The sequence below is a fragment of the Nicotiana sylvestris genome, chromosome 12, assembly GCF_000393655.2.
Source record: "Nicotiana sylvestris chromosome 12, ASM39365v2, whole genome shotgun sequence".
Taxonomy (NCBI): Eukaryota; Viridiplantae; Streptophyta; class Magnoliopsida; order Solanales; family Solanaceae; genus Nicotiana; species Nicotiana sylvestris.
In genome coordinates, this window is record NC_091068.1 from 86,282,223 (window position 1) to 86,292,083 (window position 9,861).

The 9,861-nt window shown below is 37.8% G+C and overlaps 1 protein-coding gene across 1 annotated transcript; it reads left to right on the forward strand.

The window, feature by feature from the left end:
* The first annotated feature begins 206 nt into the window (after positions 1–206).
* On the forward strand, positions 207–1,868 carry LOC138883315 (uncharacterized). The gene is made up of 2 exons (XM_070163996.1): positions 207–264; positions 1,381–1,868. Exons 1-2 carry the CDS (start codon positions 207–209, stop codon positions 1,866–1,868), a joined length of 546 nt encoding a protein of 181 aa, XP_070020097.1.
* Positions 1,869–9,861: the final 7,993 nt, after the last annotated feature.

The following is a 9,861-nucleotide window of genomic DNA, read 5'->3' on the forward strand; positions in this document are numbered from 1 at the left end:
AAAATGGTCGCAAAAGGGTCCATTTATCATATGGTGTGAGTTAAAGATGTGAATGCTGAGATACCTACACTTCAGTTTATTCGAGTAGTCAAAGAGTACGCGGATGTATTTCCAGATGAACTTCCAGGTATTTCTCCAGAGTGAGAGATTGATTTTGGCATCGATTTGTTTCCAGGAACGCAACCAATATCCATCCCTCCGATAGAATGGCATCTTCTGAATTAAAGGAGTTTAAGGAGCAGTTAAAAGATTTACTAGAGAAAGGTTTTATCAGACCCAGTACCTCACCTTAGGGTGCACCGGTATTGTTTGTACGGAAGAAAGACGGCTCGCTAAGGATGTGTATTGATTATAGGCAACTGAACAAGGTAACTATTAAGAATAAGTATCCCCTTCCAAGGATAGACGACTTATTTGATCAGTTGCAGGGAGCTAGATGCTTTTCAAAAATAGATTTGAGGCCAGGATACCACCAAGTCAGAGTTCGGGTGAAAGATATTCCCAAGATAGCCTTTAGGACCTGATATGGCCACTTTGAGTTCCTTGTTATGTCCTTCGGGTTGACGAATGCACCTACCATATTTATGGACTTGATGAATAGCCTATTCCGGCCATATTTGGATTTGTTCGTGATAGTCTTTATTGATAATATTCAAGTTTATTCACGTTTAGAGGATGAGCATGTGGATCACCTACGAGCAGTACTCCAAACTCTCCATGATAATAAATTGTATGCTAAATTTTCTAAGTGTGAGTTCTGGTTAAAGTCCGTAGCATTCTTGGGGCTTATTGTATCCGATAGAGGTATTAAGGTAGACACTCAGAAGATTGAGGCTGTGAAATCCTGGCCTAGACCTACCACTCCGACAGAGATTCGTAGCTTTTTAGGCTTAGCAGGATATTACTGGAGGTTCATAGAGGGTTTCTCTTCTCTTTGAGCACCATTAACAAAGCTGATGCAGAAAGCGACTAAGTTTCAGTGGACAGAGGCCTGTGAGCAGAGTTTCCAAGAGCTTAAGAACAGGTTGACCTCAGTGCCAGTTCTAGCACTTCTAGAAGGTCCAGATGGTTATGCCATGTATTGTGATGCCTCAAGTGTCGGGTTAGGATTTGTCCTGATGCAACATGGGAAAGTAATTGCATATGCTTCATGACAGTTAAAGAAGCATGAGTAGAATTATCCGACCCACGACCTCGAATTAGTTGCGGTTGTCCATGCACTTAAGATATGTCAACATTTTTTATATGGTTTTCATGTTGATGTGTTCATAGATCATAAAAGCCTGCAATATATCTTCAAGCAAAAAGAGTTGAATTTACGACAAAGGCGATGGCTTGAGTTATTAAAAGACTATGATATTAACATTCTCTACCATCCAGGGAAAGCTAATGTTGTAGCAAATGCCTTAGGTTGTCGATCTATGGGTAGCTTAGCACATGTAGAGGCCGAAAAAAGACAATTAACTAGAGAGATTCATCAATTGGATTGTTTGGGGATTCGATTAGTTGACTCTGGTAATGGAGGAGTTGTACTCCAAAATACTGAAAAATCATCTCTCATAGCTGAAGTAAAGGAGAGGCAGTATGAGGACCCAGAGTTAGTCGAATTGAGAGAACGGGTTCCCCAACAGAAGAAGCCGGTGTTAGAACTCAAAGGAGATGGGGTTCTCAGATATAGGGGTCGTTTGTGTGTTCCAGATATAGCAGGACTACGAGACAGGATTATGTCAGAGGCACATTATTCATGGTACTCCATTCACCCTGGGTCGACGAAGATATATCATGACATTAAGGAGGTGTATTGGTGGAACGATATGAAGAAGAACATTGTTGAGTATGTCGATCAATGCCTGGTTGCCAGCAGGTGAAGATAGAGCACAGAAGCCCGGAGGACTAATGCAGACTATAAAGATCCCGGCATGGAAATGGGAGGCGATACACACGGACTTTATCACGGGTTTACCTCGTTCTCAATATAAGTTCGATTCCATATGGGTGATAGTCGATAGGCTCACAAAATTAGCTCATTTCCTACCGGCCAAATCTACTTATATAGTAGAAGATTATGCATAGTTATATATTAAAGAAATAGTGCGACTACACGGAGTGACAATATCTATTATATCTTACCATGGGGCCCAATTTACAGCATAATTTTGGAGGTCATTTCAGAAAGGTCTAGGAACTCAGGTGAATCTCAGCACAACTTTTCATCCACAAACGGATGGACAAGTCGAGCACACGATTCAGACGCTCGAGGATATGTTGCGAGCATGTGTGCTGGATTTTAAAAGAAGTTGGGATGAACATCTACCTCTTATCGAGTTTGCATATAATAACACTTACCACTCCAGTATCAAGATGGCTCTGTACGAGGCTTTGTATGGGCGCAGGTGCAGATCTCTTATAGGGTGGTTTGATATTGGAGAATCTGGGTTACATGGGCCAGGCCTGGTTCAGCAGGCCATGGAAAAAGTAAAACTTATCCGGGAGCGACTGTTGACAGCTCAGAGTCATCAGAAGTCATATTCTAATGTGCGGCGATGAGATTTAGAGTTCGGGGTTAATGACTGGGTATTCCTAAAGGTGTCACCTATGAAAGGTGTGATGAGGTTTTGCAAGAAAGGCAAGCTTAGACCACGGTATATTGGGCCTTATAAGATCATTTGGAGAGTGGGCTAAGAAGCTTATGAGTTAGAATTGCCCTCGGAATTAGATTCTGTTCATCCAGTTTTTCACGTATCTATGTTACGAAAGTGCATTGGTGATCCTACCCAAGTTGTGCCCACAGATGATGTACATATTACAGATGACTTGTCATACGAGGAAATTTTGGTTGCCATCCTAGACCGACAAATCCGCAAGTTACGAAATAAGGAGATAACATCCGTGAAGGTTTTATGGAGAAGTAAGAAGGTAGAAGAGATGATATGGGAAGCAGAGGAAGAAATGAAGTCTAAATGCCCCCACCTATTTCAAACTGAAGATATGACTCGAGGGTATAAACTCTTAGGCCAGTAGGTCATCAGGTAAACTCTCATTTTTAACTCTCAAAATTTATAATGGACAGTTGTGTGGAGCCAAGTGTTGCTATTTATAGACAGTGGCCATGTGTGGCATGTATAGTAAGTTTTCTGGCTGCGTATAGGTTGGTTTCAGTCAGATGTACGGAAGAGACTCCGGCAAAAATGTTCCCAAAGTATTAAGAATAGACATTCGAGGACGAATGTTTCTAAGGAGGGAAGGATGTTATATCTCGCATTTTTTTTCACACGTTAATGTTTCGTCTTCAGTAAATTGACGAAAAAATGGGGATGATATTATCTGGAGGTTAGCATATTTATGGTATTTATAACAAGCGATAAATAATTATCATGAAGGATAAAGGATGCACGAAATAGAAAAAAATGAGTTTCGTTGAAAATGGCCAATTTCGGATAAAATATGGATCAAGTAATAATACCCGATAATTATAAACTAGTACCATGCGAGGTACCATATGACCATGGTAGTATAATGTATAAAGTATATTAAAAATAAGTAGAATTTTAAGTAAGTTAGGGTAATTTTTAAATTATGCGAGTAATTAATTAATTACCGGGTAACAGACATTACCTAGTTAACTAATAAGTGGATAAAGATTAATTATCTCACCCTCAACCCCACGTGGCAGCCTGCCATGATATAAGGAATGACTAAGTCACTCCTTGCTAGGTGTCATGAATATACCATTTCCAAGACTTGACTAATCAAGTCTTTCACATAAAGACTAAGCAAAACTGTACTAAGTTCATTTTGGAATTGTTCCATAACCAAGAACAGACATAAGAGCTCACGTTCTTGCTGGATATTAGCATTTTCTTTTCAATTGATTCCTACAAAAAAAACCAACAAGAATTATTAAGATTTTAGCAACGTAATTACGTTTTGCGATTCTAGCGGAGTATGGTGCAACCTATTCCAAGAATATCATACGAATTTTTCCATACTCCAGGTATGTTAAGGCTAAGCTTTCCTTTATTTTAGCATGATATCGTAATTACACAAATTTGATAACGAGGCATAGAGAAAAATTCATATCCCGGAATTTACATATATTTTGCTAGTCTCGCAAATTACATACATTTTCCTAGTTTTGTAAGTTACCATATTCCTCTTATTGGGACTGCATATTCAGTTGAGTATTTCCTTCTTCCGGCCAAAAGATCAAAGAGTTTACATTTATACAGTATTAAAAGTATTTTCATTATCATTGAGCTATAATCGATGGGCAGGCCTCTATTGGGCAACCTCTGATCAGATGGTAAATTACATACTGAGCCTGTTGTGGCTGAGCGCCTATGAGAGAGCCCAGTTGGTCAAGATACAAAGCCTAGTATGGCCGAGCGCCTATGATCGAGCCTACTACGGTAGAGCAGTTATATATATATATATATATATATATATATATATATATATATATATATACAGAGCCTTATAGGGCCGGACAACTATTTTACTCACTATATTGAGAGAGTTGAGTCAGTATCAGCAGATGAGAATATCTTCAGATTTTCTTTGACCCCCAGTTGTTTTCAGTTATTATATTATCAATTCAGTTTCAGCTCAGTATATTGCCTTACATACTCGGTACATTATTTCGTACTGACGTCACTTTTTGGAGGCGTTGCATTTCATGCGTGCAGGTTTAGACAGACAGACGAGTAGACCTCCCAGTAGGTGTTGTCTGAGTTCAGCTTTATCGATAAGCTCCCCTTCTTTCGGAGTTGCCGAATCTAGCAATGTGGTGTATATCTTGTGTATATATGTAGATAGGTTATGGGTAGGTTGGGGCCCTATTCCGATCACAGTACATCTATCAGTAGAGGCTTGTAGACATATCTTGTCGGTTAGTGCAGTATGTTGGGCTTGTAGGCCCTGTACGTATATTTTGTTGGCTTGTCAGTTGTAGTAATTATGACAGCCTTGCCGGCCCAGCTTTATGTTGACGTTAGTTAGCGTTAGTCTCCATTTAGTTTTATATTTTGTATCGCACATTATCTTGTAATGTGGCCCATAGCCAAAGTATGACCTTAAATGTTCAGAGTATCTTAGTCTCAAGTGGTATGCAAAGATAGATGAGGCACTAGGTGCCGGTCTCGCCCCCGGGCACGGGACGTAACATCTAGTAGCCCAATTCTTAGTTAAATGGCCATAAAACCCTCATACGATGTCCAAATTTAGTTATTCTTTTTGCTATGACTCCATAATTATGACACAGATCTAATGCTTCAATCAAAACAGAAATCAAATCTTATTTTTTTAATGTGGTATAATTTATACTTGAAGAAACAACGTCGAAACATAAGAAAAACGAGCGCAACACAGCCCAAACCTATCCGAAACTCACCCGAGCCCCTCGGAACCCCATGCCCTCGGGACCCCGTACGAACGTACCAACAAGTCCCATAACATAACACAGACCTACTCAAGGCCTCAAATCTCACATAACAACATCGAAACAACAAAACGTACCTCAAATCAAATTTAATGAACTTTCAAACTTTTGACTTTCAAAAATTCGTGCAGAAACATATCAAATCAACTCGGAATGAACTCAAATTTTGCACACATATCCTAATATATCATATGGAGCTATGCGTACCCCTAAGCTACCGATCAAACTACAAATGCTTAAAACAACTGGTCGGGTTATTACAAGATATTGATAACAGTGTGATCGGGTTGTGCGCCATAACTGATTGTGTGTGTTGTACTTTTTGTTGTTGTTGTGTTAATTTCAGTATTTTTATATGAGATTACAAGGTTGCTATTCTAGACTTTCTGATAGTGAGGTTTGAATTCATTTTCATAAACTAACTGCTTTACTTTTATTTCCTATTTTTTCTCTGTTATTATTATTATTATTATTATTATTATTATTATTATTATTATTATTATTATTATTATTATTATTATTATTATTATTATTATTATTACTACTGCATGCATGTTATTGTAAGTGGCCCACTTTAGCCTCGTCACTATGTCATCGAGGTTAGACTCAGCACTTACATAGTACATGGGTTCGGTTGTACTCATACTACACTCTGCACCTCTTATGCAGATACCGGAGTTTGCCCAGGTAGTGTTCAGTGAGTTCGCCCGGATCTATCTATTGGTGGAGACTTGGGGTATAGTTGCATGGCGTTGCAGCCATGAAGTCCCTTTCTATACAACTTAGTTGTTTATATTGATTCAAACAGTTATGTTTTTATTCATACTATTATTTGTAGTACTCTAGATGCTCATGTATGCATGACACAAGTTCTAGAATTGTATTGGGATTTCGTCATTTATTAGTTTTTCACCTAATTTCAGACTATTCAACTTTATTGTGGTAAATTGATTCGGAATTTTAAAAATGGTTAATAATTATAACTAATATTGGGTTGCCTAGCAAGTGAAATGTTAAGCATCATCACTGTCCCGAGGGTGAAAATTTCGGATTGTGACATATTGCATATTTTACTGATGCCACTTGTCTTCTGCAGGCCCCTTCAGTGAAGAGGCCTCTGGAGATTGGTAGAGTAAGAGACAGCTTGTACCTGCTTTGCTCTAAGTGCTTGAGAAACAACAACCCTTTTACTACTTCTCTTGATCACTATTGTGATGTAAATAGATCCTTTTTGAATAATCTACAACATCATTCATCTTCATTTGTAAATAAATCACCTTTGAATCAAATGTAGAACCATTCTCTTTCAACTGTTAATACTTCATCTTTGAATGTTGATGTTTCCTGCCCTATTTTTTAATTCTTGTATCTCTTAAAATAATAATGTGAACCTTTTATGGCACAATAGGCTTGGACATGTACAATTTATCAAGATGAAAGTTATTTTTACTATACATGTTGTATTCTCTCCTAAACAACCATTTATATGTATAATCTACCCTATGGCCAGGCAAATCAGATTACCCTTTTCTCAAAGAGTTAGTACTTCTTCCAAAATATTTGAACTATTCTATGTAGATCTGTGGGAACCCTACCATGAATGCACACATGACAAATATAGATACTTAATCACTATGGTAGATGGTTACAATAGAACAACCTAGACCCAGTTTTTGGCATGTAAAAGTAATGCCCTTCATACAATCAATGATTTCATCTCTTTAGTTGAAAACCAATTCAAAACCAACATCAAGTCCATTAGATATGACAATGGATTGGAATTTAACAACCTTGAAGCCACTATTTTCTTTAAGTCATAAGGAATGGTTCACCAAAGAATTTGTCCCTACTCACCACAACAAAATGGGGTGGTGGAGAAGAAACATAGATATCTCCTTGAAACAGCCAGGGCCCTACTTTTTCAGTCCAAGCTACCCTTGTAATATTGGAGGGAATGTGTACTAACATCCACACATATTATAAACATATTACCATTACATGCCTCAAAAATAAATCTCCCTTTGAAATATTATATGGTAAGAAACCAGATTATACTCAACTAAGAAGCTTTGGTTGTTGTGCTTTTCTATAATACCCAAGGTTCACAGAAACAAGTTTGAGCCAAGAACAGTGCCACTTGTTTTTATAGGCTACCCTTTTGGTGTGAAAGGATATAATGTTCTAAACTTGTAAGCAAGGAAAATTTACATTACAAGGGATATAGTATTTCATGAGTTTATCTTCCCTTTTGGTATCAACTACAAGTTTGTGCCTATGTCTTTTCCTGCATCTTTTAATGATGTCCATTCTGATGAACATGTGATTGTCACTAATGACAATGTTACTCTTGTATCCAGTGACAATTCATCACCTAATTCTTCACATATAAGGTCATCTCATTTTGTTGATCCTATGTCTTCTTCTCCTTCTTCAATATCTATAACTCCTCTTTCAACTTTCCATCCTAATGCTTTTGCATATTCACCTCCATGTTCATCTCCTCATATTGATTCTCCTCAAATGCACCACTTATCTGAGCTAACACCAGTCTTGAGAAGATCACAGAGAGAACACAAAACTCCTACCTATCTAAAGGACTATGTACATAATGTTTGTAACCCTGCTACATATTCCTTCTCTCTTAACACCTTGTTTTCTAATCATCATCACATAGCCCGTGAATCACTAATTCTTAGTAGTCAGGCTTTAGTAAGTACTATTTGCAATGACAATGAACCATCTTCTTTTGAGGAAGTTGTTGTTAGTTCTGCCCGACAAGCAGCCATAGTCAAGGAATTTACAGCATTTTATGCTAATAACACTTGGAATATGTCACGACCCAAAATCCACTAAAGGGTCTTGATGGCGTCGGACACCGCTGTCAAGCAAGCCAACCATAAATACTTAATTAAATTCTCATTTAAACAATTGTGAAAAAGAAAACCTTGATTTTACTTCAATTGTTACTACTAAAATATACTCAGTTCAAATTAAATATACATGTCAAGAAGTCAATACAAACTACCTCATAACTTTCCTAGAATCCGGTGTCACAAGTGCATGAGCTATTTCTAGGAAGCAATATAATACAACAGCTGTCCGAAATACAAATTTGGACAGAAAATAAATACAGTAATCTGAAAGAGACTTGTTGGTTGCGGGTCGTCTCGGGAAATGCATTTCACCTAAGTCTATGTATCAACCATGCTACTATGCTCACTAGGCCACTAGAGATGCATGTGCCTGTGCAACAAAAATGCACAGAAGTGTAGTATGAGTACGAAAACAACGTGTACCCAGTGAGTATCTCGTCTAATCTCGAAGAAGTAGAGATGAGAGGTCGACTTCGACACTTACTAGTGGTCTAGTGATGATATATCAATAATATATTAAATCGTGGATTTTTATAAAAAAGATTTTAATTCAATAGGGTGAAGCAAGTAAACAATTCTTTATTTTATAGGAAATTTCCAAATTCCTTTTCATCATGTATACAAATATTCTTAAGCTGGGAAGAGGCAATAACAACTTCCATAAGTCTTAAGGGAAGCAATACAAGCATACGCAAATCATGCCGAGGCCGTACGGCCCGATCCAAGAATATTTAAAATGTGTACTGTCGAGGGTCGAACAACACGAATCATAGATGCATCTATTTAATCTGCCGAGGCGTTCGGTCCGTTCCAGAATTTAAACACACACAGATAGTCACTCAAGAAGTCAACATGGAACAATTATCCAAAGAAAAGCCAATTCTCTTTTAACAATTTAAGAAAATGAAGTTTAAATCTTGTTAGAAATTCATTTACTAGTTCGATGTGATTTAAGCAATTCAAGTTGTCAATAAGTTTAGGATTCATCCAAGTATAGCATGTTTTTGGGTCCTAGACTACCCGGACAATAGCATAATAGTAGCTACGCTGGGACTCTTATCACCTCGTGTGTACGTAGCCCCCACAAATAGGAGCAGATAACCAATTAACTCATCTATGGGGACAATTCCCTCTTACAAGGTTAGAAAGGAGACTCGCCTAGCTCCGAAGATCCATAACCGGCATTCCACGCCCTTCAGAAGACTTGAATTGGTGCACAACGCTCCAAAACTAGCCAATAATTATGCAAAATCCATTAATATATGTTCAAGTACTCATAATAATCCAATTTATAGCAATTCCTAACCCTAATCGAAAAGTTGACAAAATTACCCTCGGGCTCACGTGCCCGGATTCCAAAATTCTTTGAAGATAAACTTTACCCATGAACTCACGAACTCAAATATATGATTTTCTCTTAATTCCATACCCAAAATCGTGGTCAAATTCCAAGAATATCAATTTTCTAGGTTTTCCCTCAACCCCCAAGTTTTCTACAAATTTCATGCACAAATCCATACATAATCACCCCAAAAAGAGTAAAAATGGAGG